General features: G+C 41.8%; 1 protein-coding gene and 1 non-coding gene across 2 annotated transcripts; both read left to right on the top strand.

Moving 5' to 3' along the window:
- Positions 1-5,259: 5,259 nt before the first annotated feature.
- Positions 5,260-8,334, top strand: LOC123400016 (RHOMBOID-like protein 2). The gene is made up of 5 exons (XM_045094409.1): positions 5,260-5,735; positions 6,749-6,912; positions 7,317-7,483; positions 7,576-7,823; positions 8,007-8,334. The coding sequence occupies exons 1-5, from the start codon at positions 5,461-5,463 to the stop codon at positions 8,116-8,118; spliced, it is 966 nt and encodes a 321-aa protein (XP_044950344.1). The 5' UTR covers positions 5,260-5,460; the 3' UTR covers positions 8,119-8,334.
- Positions 8,335-8,430: 96 nt separating this feature from the next.
- Positions 8,431-8,502, top strand: TRNAK-UUU. Its single transcript has one exon. It is a non-coding gene; the product is annotated as a tRNA-Lys (tRNA).
- Positions 8,503-13,516: the final 5,014 nt, after the last annotated feature.

Here is a 13,516-nt window from a genome sequence, read left to right as displayed (position 1 = left end):
CCTAGCCTTTTTTTTTGCCGGGTGTCTTGTTCCGTTATTGCCGCCTTAGTTACCGGTTACCGGTGTTTGATTCCATAATGATCGCTCCTAACACGTTCGGGGTTGTTATGGGGACCCCCTTGATAAATCGCGTAGTGTTAAGGCTTGTCCGGCAGGACCCAACTTTGGTACTATTTGCTAATCACCTAATAATTATCTGCATAGGGAATAGCTACCCCGAGGATTCTAATCAACAACCTGGGCCAGTGCTCCTCATGAGTGTTGGTCCAAACTGGTCTGCCTGCGGGGCCACCACAAGGAAACTTGAGGTCTGGCACCTGTAGCTAGTTCCATCCGGCGTGTCCTGAGACTGAGATACGCGGCTCTTATCGGGGTCGTCGACACGTCGGGAGGTCCTGCTAGTCTTGTCTTGCCTTAGCGGTATATCTTGCGTATAGGAATCCCGGTGAAGCTTTGGTTTACCCCAGAGTTGAGGTTTTCCTCTAAGGAATCCGACGAGATCACGAGATTCGTGATAGAGGGTGACTTAGCGGCCTGTGTTCGTTTGTGATGGACTAGTTGGAGCACCCCTGCAGGGTTTAATCTTTCGGAAAGCCGTGCCCGCGGTTATGTGGCAACTTGGAATATTTTGTTAACATCCGGTATTAGAAAACTTAAACATCAACTAATAAAATATACCAACTGTGTGCGTAACCGTGACTGTCCCTTCGAGGATCTCTCTTCGATCCGGAACACGGTGGGGTTATGAATGCCGTAGGTAGGTGTTCAGGATCACTTTCTGATCAAGTACCCACGACCGATAGCATAGAACACCGTCACTTCTTCTTTTGCGTAAGCTAGCCACTTATTCAGAACTTAGGATGCAGCAGCCTGAAACACTTCACCCTTCCTTACCCATTAACATGACTAGTTCTGGCATCAAGGTCTTAGATTGCTGAGTCTTCGTGACTCACGGATTCCTCCGAAACTCCCAGCAGGTACAGGTACCCCAGAGGCAGATGATCCCGACGGCACGCAGCTGGCGTGGCAGTATGACGAGGAGACAGATCGCCTTTACGTGAACTATCCAGAGGACTGAGCCGTGGTCGTGATCGTGGGCCTGCAGCGGGTAGCATAGCATTTTCCTTGTTTGGTAGTCCGTTCCGGAACTACATTGATTGTATCTGCGTTGTACTCTGTTTTATTAATAAGAAGACAGTTGAACCCCTGATTGTCTACTTTATTTATTATTATGTGCTATGTTTACTTGCTTGCAAAACACTTAGATGCGCTTCTTTCCTATTCGGGGCCTCGACCCCCAGATCGGAAAGGACCGCATCTTAGTCGTTACACCGCATGTACCATAGTTCAGAACAATAGGTCTCTGAAACCTCACCTCTTTGAGTCCTTTACGGGAGAAGGATGATGATTTTTTTGATGAGCGTTCTGCGCGACTACTAACCTCTTCACCACGAACGCCACGAACACCGACGACTATTTCCCAAACGACGACCTTTTCCTCGACGTCGTCAAACTCTTCGATGACATGGGTGACAATAACGTCAACGCCAACGCCAACGCTACTGCCGCTCCTCAGTATGTGTTTATGTTTTTTCTTTTCGAGATCATACAAGAGTTTCTTTGTCTGGTATTTGTTCCAGACTTATTCTGTTCTAGCACACATGTTAAAATGATATTTACCTTCACTTCAATAGTTTGCCTACCTAGTCTTGCCTCTGTTATTTTGGTCTATTTTCTCAAGTTTGCATGACTAGTTCTGTCTTTATTACAATGATTATGTTTTATCTATCGCTTATTTTCTTTAAATCATTTGATAAATGGTTCATATTTTCAACACACACTAAGGTCCTGTTTGTTTCATAAGTCATATGACTTTTTTAAGTCCCAACTTATAAGTCCCGAGTCCCTACCTGTTTGTTTACAGGGACTTATAAGTCCCGAGTCCCTACCTGTTTGTTTACAGGGACTTATAAGTCCATGTTACCCCTAATAATAAAACACTTGTTCACATAACCCTTGTTCATACAAACGAATTACAGAATAGTGACAACCGAAATAACACTTGTTCATAACACTTGTTCATAGAAACGAATTGACACTTGTTCATAAGAACCAAAATAAGAGAGAGTATATAACAACCGAGATAACAGAAATTACATAAGCGAAGAACACTTGTTCATATCATTGTTGTTTCAAGGACCACAACCCATCAACGACCCAAGCTCTGAATTGATTCATAACAGCACTGTCCATCTCACTTGTTGAATCATTTGTTGTAGTCGTTGGCATAGACAATGATACATAATTTTCATCTTGATCACACAAGTCGAAATCTATATCGGCGAGTTGACACCATTCACACAGTGCCCATCCCTAGCTTCCTCACATGCGATGTTACAAAATACAGTAATATGCGCGTCTGTTCAATCAGCCTTGGCAATGTTTTTCTAAACAAAAAATAACAAGTACACAATTCAAAAAAAGTAGAATCAAGCTGTTTCAAATCCTATACCAACTTATACCATTGTACACACAATTAGCTAGCACAAAAAGAAGATGAATTTGCACCCTGAGACAAAAAAAAAAGAACTATGTATACCAATCAAAAATTTACCTCTCCAAAAGCATTGTTGTCATCTTCATCTTCAAAGCCTTCATTCTCGTCGACAGAAGCTTCTGAAGATGCAACAGTTGATGACACACGTTGCTTCCCCGCAGTTTTTCCTCTACTGTCGGCCGATGATGACCCATTGGCTCGACCTACGCCGTGTCCGGTGACCTGGGACACGGTCCTCCCATGCCCTATGACGCCTCCCTCAACGGCAGCTGCGCCCGGGGCGACGAACGGACGCAGGTGAGAGCAGGCTCGGCCTCCAATGTTCAGAAACCGGCTGCGGCCTCCTCCGCCCTGGGGCACGGGCCTCCCACGACCAGGTCCAACCGGAGGAAGGCCATGACCGGCCGACTGGTCGAAGAGGAGTTGCTGGTACGAGCCCAACTCCGGGAAGACGTCGACGTTGCTATTGAGATCCAAGAAACCCATTCCCCTCTCGAGATTTCCGTCGGCGAATGAGCCTTGGGTTGCCTGTTGATGCGAGGGGAACTGAGAGAAGAAGGGGATCTGGTCCTCCTCCTCATCGGCCATGGCGGCGGCGGTTGAGGGTGTCGCCGCCGGCGGCGATTGGAGCGAGGCGGGGAAGGAGTGAGGCGAGGAGGCGGGGTAGGTGCGGGGTGATGCGGAGTAGGTGCGGGCCGATCGATAAGTCCCAATAAGTTCCTTCCTGAGAGTCTTTTTTGATAAGTCCCAAATGACCACTATAAGCGAATATTGCTTTTGGCTCCCGAGCTCACTGGATGCCTTTAAATTCAAACTTCAAATTCAGTGAAAATTCATATTTTAATATTTCAAAAAATTCTGAAAAAAATACATAGATAGATGAAGGTATAATATACAAGTGTGTAAATTTTCAGAACAAAATACGTTGAGATGAGGGCTGTGCAAAAAAGACAAATCTGAAACCTTTTAACACATGTTACCATTCATCATTTCAGACCATGAATTTGTCTTTTTTGTACAGATCGCGTTTCAAAGAATTTCGACCTGAAATTTTACACACACACGAATCACATCCTTGTTTAGTTGTAATTTTTTTTTCAGACTTTTTGGAACTAATTTTTTCGAATTTTGAATTTTTCAAACATTTCGGCCTCCATGGCTCCCGGAAGCCAAAACACCATTCTCCCACTATAAGTCCATATAAATCCCTTTTGTTTGGTTTAGATGGGACTTATAGGGACTTTTTTTAAGTCTCTAAACTAATAATAGTCCCTCGAAACAAACACCCTTAAGTTTAAAACATATGCATGTGTTTAGTGTTTTTTCGTTGGAAAATGTGTCGGCCCAGTGTTGAATGCATCGTCGACCCGAACGAAAAAAACAGACATATTCATCCATTCAATCGACTCAAACGAACAAATCTTCTATTCTTAAATAGTTGCAACCTACTACCTATTTTTCCTTCTCATGCAACCATGCCACATCATCAAATCATGCATTTAGTCATAAATACTTATTTTTTTCCTCATGCAACCATGCCACATCATCAAGTCATGCATGTGGTCATAAGTTATAATGTGTGCACTAATCTACACATTGCTTCACTAATTTTTGTTATGGGCATAAGCGGTATATACTTCAGAGCAAATATATGTAGATCATGTTACACTTTTTTTACGCATCTTTTGTCAAATGCTTCATATGACTTATTATTCTTAAAATATAAAACGAGAGCAATCTTAATATTTTCTAGCAATATTTTTTGTTTTTCAACGCCTATTTATACATCTGTTTATCATGTTTTCCGCAGCGGGGCATCATCTAGTAAATTAAAAAAATGAGTGTTAGTTTGAATGGCGGCGTTGGAGTTGTTCTTAAAAGCGCGTGACTTTTTGTTTAAGGAAGCGATGCCACTGTTTGGAAGTCAGCTCATTTTTTTCCTTTCTCGCCGGCGATAATAACTGACACTGATTGTGTGTATCCCGTACGTTTTTCTGCTGTTGTCTCAAGAAGACCTGGTCAATGGTACCCTCGCCTCGTACCGGACGGCGAGGGTGGAAGAAAGCGACGAGCCGGTCGGTGTTGGCACAGCTGGGCGGCTGCTTGGGGTCGGGACCGGCCGGGCTGGCACGACGGTTTATGGCGACGTGCTACCCAACTCCTGCCTGGCGATGGTACCGGCCGCGGCCGGCGGCAAGCACACCGGCCCCGGTCCCGGAAACTTCTTGGACGCACAGCGCGTGGTTTCAGAAATTCCTCCTCCGTCCGCTCGGTCTCGCGCCACGCGCCGCGATCAGACCGAAGAGATTCCGGCGAGGATAGAAGGTGGTGGCAGGTGGCACCGGTGACGAGCGGTGCGTCCCACACGCGCGGCACCTGGCCCAACGGCAACCCGCCACCCCGGCCGGGCACCGCCTGACGTCGCCGCCTCCACGTCCACGCGCTTCGCGCCGCCGCCTGATCCTCTCATCACGTCTCCCGCGCTCCGCCTGGCCACCCTTCTTCCTCACGCGGATCGGTTACAACCACCGGTACCAGTTCACCACGCGAACCCATTCCACTTCCACCAGGGGGAAGGGACGGACAGCAACGCCTCACCGCGCGGTGGTCCCCGGCGCCCACGGGGCCCCGCCCACCAGCGTGCCACAGGTCCCCCATCCCAACCCCACCCACCCACCGTCGCTGTCCGCTTCCGCCGCGCATCATTTCCTTTCCTGTCCCCGTCCCCGTCCCGTCCCCTCGCTTCCAAGCTACTACCCTGTCCCTGAGAGAGCGAGCCAGCGCCACTCGACTCCAGCTAGCCTCGTCCTTCCTTCCTTCCTTCCTTCCCCGTCCATCCTTGGCTTGCACATCACATCACGCCACGGAAGCTACGAGCGCGTGAGGCGGGAGCGGGAGCGGGCATGGAGGGGGGCGGCGACGGGAAGGGCCGGGCGGCGACGGCGGCGGGGGGAGGAGGGTTCGGCGGGTACGAGTCGGCCGGGGACCGAAAGTGGTGGCCCTGGCTCGTGCCCACCGTCATCGTCGCCTGCGTCGCCGTCTTCGTCGTCGAGATGTGGGTCAACGACTGCCCCAGGCACGGCAGCGCGCTCGGCGGCGGCTGCGTCGCGGGTTTCCTCCGACGCTTCTCCTTCCAGCCGCTCCGCGAGAACCCGCTCCTCGGGCCATCCTCCACCACGTACGTCTCGGCTTCCCCTCCCCCTTCTCCCTTCTCCCTTCTGTGTGGTCGAATTGTTGTCGGGGACGGGGCTGGCCGGTGTTCTACTTCCTGGGTGGGTGTGCTCGAGGTGAATTTAGGCGCGCGGATTTGGGGATTCGTCTTCAGATTGGCTTGTTTTATCCGCGTTAGTGGCGGATTCGTTGGCACAACATGGATTTTAAGTTAAGCTCGCACCATGAAGCTCCCAATTCTGCTGCTCTCGACTCTGGAGCAAGTGTTACTGGTCAGAGCAAAATCTCTGAACTTTCCTCCGTTTGCTGTGAGGAAATCGGAAATGTTCTCTCAACTTGAGCTTCTGATTTCCGATGCCTTTTCCTCTTTTGGAAGTTCGGGAGACAGGGGGTTCTGTCCTGTGATGGCCACAGTTCAGATCTCTCTCTCTCTCTCTCTCTCACACACACACACACACAGTGGCTTGAAATGATCTGAACGTGCAGAATTCAATATGATTCCGTTGTTCTATGCACTCCACTGTTTAGTTTACACTGCAGTTCGTTGTCCATACAGTAGCTTCCACCACTACACAACGCAGACAGCTTAAGCTTTCTTTTATTTGTTGTTTGTGCCAAAAATAGCTTGCTGAGACAGTCAGGGATGATATTTTCTATACTACCTTTTGCTGGATTGTAGCCCGTAATTAGGTGTCCAGTTTGTGCTCCAGGCGTAGGATTCTGTGTTATTGTAATCTAGTAGATGGATTTATGGGAACTGTTTTGACTTTTGTTCAGTGATGTATTACTAATGCTATAAAACAACCCAAGCTGCTTCTAGACCATGTAGTTTTCTCGTTGACAGTAGTGGCATGCTCGCTTATTTTAATTGCAACTTGCCATGTTGTAGTATCTCATGAGATTGCAGGTCAGTTACCAACCGTTGACAACAAAAGTTAGATGTTTTAGATCATATTTATCTCACGAAGCTACTGTAGGTAGTAAAAGATGTCAAGTTAACGGCTTTGCTCCGTCTTGCAGTTTGGGGAAAATGGGAGCTCTTGACTGGAACAAGGTCGTCCATCAGCACCAGGGGTGGCGTCTCATTAGCTGCATCTGGCTCCATGCTGGTCTCATCCATTTGGTTGTGAACATGCTAAGTCTGCTGTTTATTGGGATTCGTCTTGAGCAGCAATTTGGGTTTGGTAAGCTTCTAGCAATGCTAAATCAGTGTTACTAGCATCATTTTGGCTGTTCTGTATTCTGCAAGTTCAAATACTACAATAATTTTATTGCTGAGATGTTGACAGTATGCTTAAATTTTACTTCAGTTATGTAATTAATATTCAAATGTAGATAGAATTTTTTGATTTTGAGCATTTTTACTATCTAAAAGGTCCAATGGTTAATTACCCTGTAGCTGTTCTGCATTCTGCAAGTTGAAATACAAAAATAGTTCAATTGCTGAGATGTTGACAGTATGCTTAAATCTCTCTAGAATCATGTTATTAATATTCAAGTGTAGATAGAATATTTTGATGTTGAACATTTTTATTCATTGCACAGAACTACTAATGTGTGCACTGACACAAGTTTTTTTTCTTGCAAGTTCGCATTGGTGCCATCTACCTACTGTCTGGTTTCGGTGGCAGCGTAATGTCCGCACTTTTCCTACGGAATAACTACATCTCCGTTGGTGCATCGGGAGCTTTATTTGGGCTGCTTGGTTCTATGCTTTCTGAGCTACTTATGAACTGGACCATTTACTCCAACAAGGTCTGAGATAAATAGAAACGCACATACATTCTCCTCTATATATTCAGTTGCCTGAACCTGTTTTTGCTTATCAAATTGATGTGCTACTGCAGGTTGCAGCCATAATAACTCTTCTGTTTATAATCGCGATCAACGTGGCGATTGGGATACTGCCGCATGCTGATAACTTTGCTCATATTGGTGGATTCTTGACCGGGTTCCTTTTGGGGTTTGTTCTGTTGGCAAGGCCACAATTTGGTTGGTTGGAACGCAGTGAGCTGCCCCATACTAATCAGCCTCCCAAGTACAAACCATACCAATATGTCCTGTGGGTTGTGGCATTCGTCTTGCTGCTTGTCGGGTAAGTCTGGGAAATCACTCGACAGTTGGATATATTCGATGACACCGTGATTTATACCATTCTTTGTACATGTGTAGTCTAATATAAGCATGGTTCTGAACATCATCGAGACCTGAGTTATATGAATCTGTGCTAATAATTCTGGACATCAAATGAATCTGATACCAAGAACTCGTGTTGCAGGTTCACGATTTCATTGGTGATGCTCTTCAAGGGCAAGAACGGGAACGACGGCTGCCACTGGTGCCACTACCTGAACTGCGTGCCGACGTCGAGGTGGAAGTGCGATACCTAGGCGGTTCCTTCTTTCGGTTTTCGACGAAAACAAGTAGTGTTGGGAGGACCATTTTCATGCTTGTATGTTTGTAGATAGGAACTGTGGTCTGTCGATTATGTTTGTTCTTTAGCGAATCCTGTATATTTGTTTGCCAGGCCGTGTAAGTTTGTAACTCGAGCACTCTCCAGTGATTTCCTGCATGTTGTTGTGTAAAAGGCCATATCGTTTTTGATCCTTGCTTTCGTGTTGGGCCAGGCAGTCGAACAGTGTGGCGCTTGACGTGCTAGATAACAGATAATAACTAGGAAGGTCGAAATGTTGACATGCAGGGCCGTCCTAGCTCAGTGGTAGAGCGCGTGGCTTTTAACCACGTGGCCGTGGGTTCGATCCCCACGGACGGCGTTAAATTCTATTTTGGCTTTTTTAACCACGGTTTTCTGTTGAGCAAACCAGGGAGGAGATTTATGGATTAGCGGCGCCGGGTCTTCCGGCCCAACTAATGAAACATTAGTATGCATGTAAAATTAGAATGTTCCTTTAGTTGCATACTCATTACTTCAAATAGTTTGGACATGCGTTAATTCAATTAACGATCCGCTTTCATCACTGACTTTTTCGTGACGAGATCTTTAAAACTAGCTCCCATGTCGACATGTTTCGATAACTTTTGTTTTCTTCGATTATTATTTGTTACATAGTTCTCACATAAAATCAACTTGGTTATCAGGTTTATGAATGTCGATATACCTCACTAAAAAACTTGATTCATTGTACTTGTGTTGGTTCATCATTTACTTGCTTGTTGCTAGTGTTTTAATATCCATTTTTTAGCTTCACATAACATTGCAATGGTTAAAAAGTATAAAAGTATTGTTCTGATAACTATGTATAACTTTTGTGACAACTATATATCCGTAAGATGACAATTATGATGACATAAATGCGGCAACTAGGAACGACGAAAAAAAAATCAACGAAACGTGTCAACATGAGATCTTATTTTGAAGGTCTCGTCGAGACGAACCTAACGATGAAAGTGAATCTTAAATAAAATTATTAATCTGTGAGATAAATCATTTTTAAAATTTAAAAAAGCATTTAATGTGATGATGTAAGCATTAGGTGAAATATTTTTGCATGCGCATGGGCTGCCCGAGCCGCTGCATGAAAAAGTTGTGGTGCGGCTCTTCTCTTTATAATTTCCCTTCTTTCAAATGCTTGAAATTTAAAAAGTTTTATCTTGAAAATCGTTAATTCAATCGATGATCTGTTTTCACCGTTGAGCAAACCAGGGAGGAGATTTATGGATTAGCGGCGCCGGGTCTTCCGGCCCAACTAATGAAACATTAGTATGCATGTAAAATTAGAATGTTCCTTTAGTTGCATACTCATTACTTCAAATAGTTTGGACATGCGTTAATTCAATTAACGATCCGCTTTCATCACTGACTTTTTCGTGACGAGATCTTTAAAACTAGCTCCCATGTCGACATGTTTCGATAACTTTTGTTTTCTTCGATTATTATTTGTTACATAGTTCTCACATAAAATCAACTTGGTTATCAGGTTTATGAATGTCGATATACCTCACTAAAAAACTTGATTCATTGTACTTGTGTTGGTTCATCATTTACTTGCTTGTTGCTAGTGTTTTAATATCCATTTTTTAGCTTCACATAACATTGCAATGGTTAAAAAGTATAAAAGTATTGTTCTGATAACTATGTATAACTTTTGTGACAACTATATATCCGTAAGATGACAATTATGATGACATAAATGCGGCAACTAGGAACGACGAAAAAAAAATCAACGAAACGTGTCAACATGAGATCTTATTTTGAAGGTCTCGTCGAGACGAACCTAACGATGAAAGTGAATCTTAAATAAAATTATTAATCTGTGAGATAAATCATTTTTAAAATTTAAAAAAGCATTTAATGTGATGATGTAAGCATTAGGTGAAATATTTTTGCATGCGCATGGGCTGCCCGAGCCGCTGCATGAAAAAGTTGTGGTGCGGCTCTTCTCTTTATAATTTCCCTTCTTTCAAATGCTTGAAATTTAAAAAGTTTTATCTTGAAAATCGTTAATTCAATCGATGATCTGTTTTCACCGTTGAGCAAACCAGGGAGGAGATTTATGGATTAGCGGCGCCGGGTCTTCCGGCCCAACTAATGAAACATTAGTATGCATGTAAAATTAGAATGTTCCTTTAGTTGCATACTCATTACTTCAAATAGTTTGGACATGCGTTAATTCAATTAACGATCCGCTTTCATCACTGACTTTTTCGTGACGAGATCTTTAAAACTAGCTCCCATGTCGACATGTTTCGATAACTTTTGTTTTCTTCGATTATTATTTGTTACATAGTTCTCACATAAAATCAACTTGGTTATCAGGTTTATGAATGTCGATATACCTCACTAAAAAACTTGATTCATTGTACTTGTGTTGGTTCATCATTTACTTGCTTGTTGCTAGTGTTTTAATATCCATTTTTTAGCTTCACATAACATTGCAATGGTTAAAAAGTATAAAAGTATTGTTCTGATAACTATGTATAACTTTTGTGACAACTATATATCCGTAAGATGACAATTATGATGACATAAATGCGGCAACTAGGAACGACGAAAAAAAAATCAACGAAACGTGTCAACATGAGATCTTATTTTGAAGGTCTCGTCGAGACGAACCTAACGATGAAAGTGAATCTTAAATAAAATTATTAATCTGTGAGATAAATCATTTTTAAAATTTAAAAAAGCATTTAATGTGATGATGTAAGCATTAGGTGAAATATTTTTGCATGCGCATGGGCTGCCCGAGCCGCTGCATGAAAAAGTTGTGGTGCGGCTCTTCTCTTTATAATTTCCCTTCTTTCAAATGCTTGAAATTTAAAAAGTTTTATCTTGAAAATCGTTAATTCAATCGATGATCTGTTTTCACCGTTGAGCAAACCAGGGAGGAGATTTATGGATTAGCGGCGCCGGGTCTTCCGGCCCAACTAATGAAACATTAGTATGCATGTAAAATTAGAATGTTCCTTTAGTTGCATACTCATTACTTCAAATAGTTTGGACATGCGTTAATTCAATTAACGATCCGCTTTCATCACTGACTTTTTCGTGACGAGATCTTTAAAACTAGCTCCCATGTCGACATGTTTCGATAACTTTTGTTTTCTTCGATTATTATTTGTTACATAGTTCTCACATAAAATCAACTTGGTTATCAGGTTTATGAATGTCGATATACCTCACTAAAAAACTTGATTCATTGTACTTGTGTTGGTTCATCATTTACTTGCTTGTTGCTAGTGTTTTAATATCCATTTTTTAGCTTCACATAACATTGCAATGGTTAAAAAGTATAAAAGTATTGTTCTGATAACTATGTATAACTTTTGTGACAACTATATATCCGTAAGATGACAATTATGATGACATAAATGCGGCAACTAGGAACGACGAAAAAAAAATCAACGAAACGTGTCAACATGAGATCTTATTTTGAAGGTCTCGTCGAGACGAACCTAACGATGAAAGTGAATCTTAAATAAAATTATTAATCTGTGAGATAAATCATTTTTAAAATTTAAAAAAGCATTTAATGTGATGATGTAAGCATTAGGTGAAATATTTTTGCATGCGCATGGGCTGCCCGAGCCGCTGCATGAAAAAGTTGTGGTGCGGCTCTTCTCTTTATAATTTCCCTTCTTTCAAATGCTTGAAATTTAAAAAGTTTTATCTTGAAAATCGTTAATTCAATCGATGATCTGTTTTCACCGTTGAGCAAACCAGGGAGGAGATTTATGGATTAGCGGCGCCGGGTCTTCCGGCCCAACTAATGAAACATTAGTATGCATGTAAAATTAGAATGTTCCTTTAGTTGCATACTCATTACTTCAAATAGTTTGGACATGCGTTAATTCAATTAACGATCCGCTTTCATCACTGACTTTTTCGTGACGAGATCTTTAAAACTAGCTCCCATGTCGACATGTTTCGATAACTTTTGTTTTCTTCGATTATTATTTGTTACATAGTTCTCACATAAAATCAACTTGGTTATCAGGTTTATGAATGTCGATATACCTCACTAAAAAACTTGATTCATTGTACTTGTGTTGGTTCATCATTTACTTGCTTGTTGCTAGTGTTTTAATATCCATTTTTTAGCTTCACATAACATTGCAATGGTTAAAAAGTATAAAAGTATTGTTCTGATAACTATGTATAACTTTTGTGACAACTATATATCCGTAAGATGACAATTATGATGACATAAATGCGGCAACTAGGAACGACGAAAAAAAAATCAACGAAACGTGTCAACATGAGATCTTATTTTGAAGGTCTCGTCGAGACGAACCTAACGATGAAAGTGAATCTTAAATAAAATTATTAATCTGTGAGATAAATCATTTTTAAAATTTAAAAAAGCATTTAATGTGATGATGTAAGCATTAGGTGAAATATTTTTGCATGCGCATGGGCTGCCCGAGCCGCTGCATGAAAAAGTTGTGGTGCGGCTCTTCTCTTTATAATTTCCCTTCTTTCAAATGCTTGAAATTTAAAAAGTTTTATCTTGAAAATCGTTAATTCAATCGATGATCTGTTTTCACCGTTGGCTTTGTCGCGGCAAGATCTTCGAAACTAGATCCCATGTTCACATGTTTCGACAAACTTATTTTCCTTTCGTAAATGCTACATTGTTTCACTCACTTGCTATATTATTAACCACTAGTACAAATGTCCGTGCGTTGCACCGGGCTAGAAAAAAATACATAACCTATTTATTTTGCCATTAAATATTAAATATAAATTATAATGTTAAATGTATGACATCTATTTTTGGACGAAAGGAGTTTCTTTTAAAGTTTTAAAATATAATGTAATGCTTACATAAAAATTGGATTACTTTTTTAATAATAATTATCATTTTTATTGAGTGGTAATAATGTTTTGTTTTTTGATGGGTAATAGTATTTTTGTGTACAACATATTTTCAAAAAATAAATTAAACAATATATATTTCAAATTGTTTTTTGCACAACTTGCTAAGCTCTTGCGAGTGAGCTGCTCTGAGCGTAGACACCAAGCCTCCGCACGAGGACACGGAGCACTTTCCTCATCTTCTTCTAAAAAGACATTCTCCTCATCTTCTTCTCGAAGAAAAAAAAGTTGCCCTTAAAATTGATCTAGGCAACAAATTGCTAATTTAATATGCATTCATTTTGTTCACGCCATCAAGACAAATGACATTATTTATACATAATTTACATATGGTCCTCATCCTAAAACTTCAAGTTCATTCAATGAACATAACAACCAAATAGATATGTTTATAGAAACGACCATATATAAGAGTGTTGTGCAAAAAAAAAGGAAAAATAAAATAATTTTGG

Source organism: Hordeum vulgare, chromosome 5H (genome assembly GCF_904849725.1).
Source record: "Hordeum vulgare subsp. vulgare chromosome 5H, MorexV3_pseudomolecules_assembly, whole genome shotgun sequence".
NCBI classification, from domain to species: domain Eukaryota; kingdom Viridiplantae; phylum Streptophyta; class Magnoliopsida; order Poales; family Poaceae; genus Hordeum; species Hordeum vulgare.
Note: the sequence above shows the minus strand (reverse complement) of the source record. Positions and strands in the feature narration are given on the sequence as shown.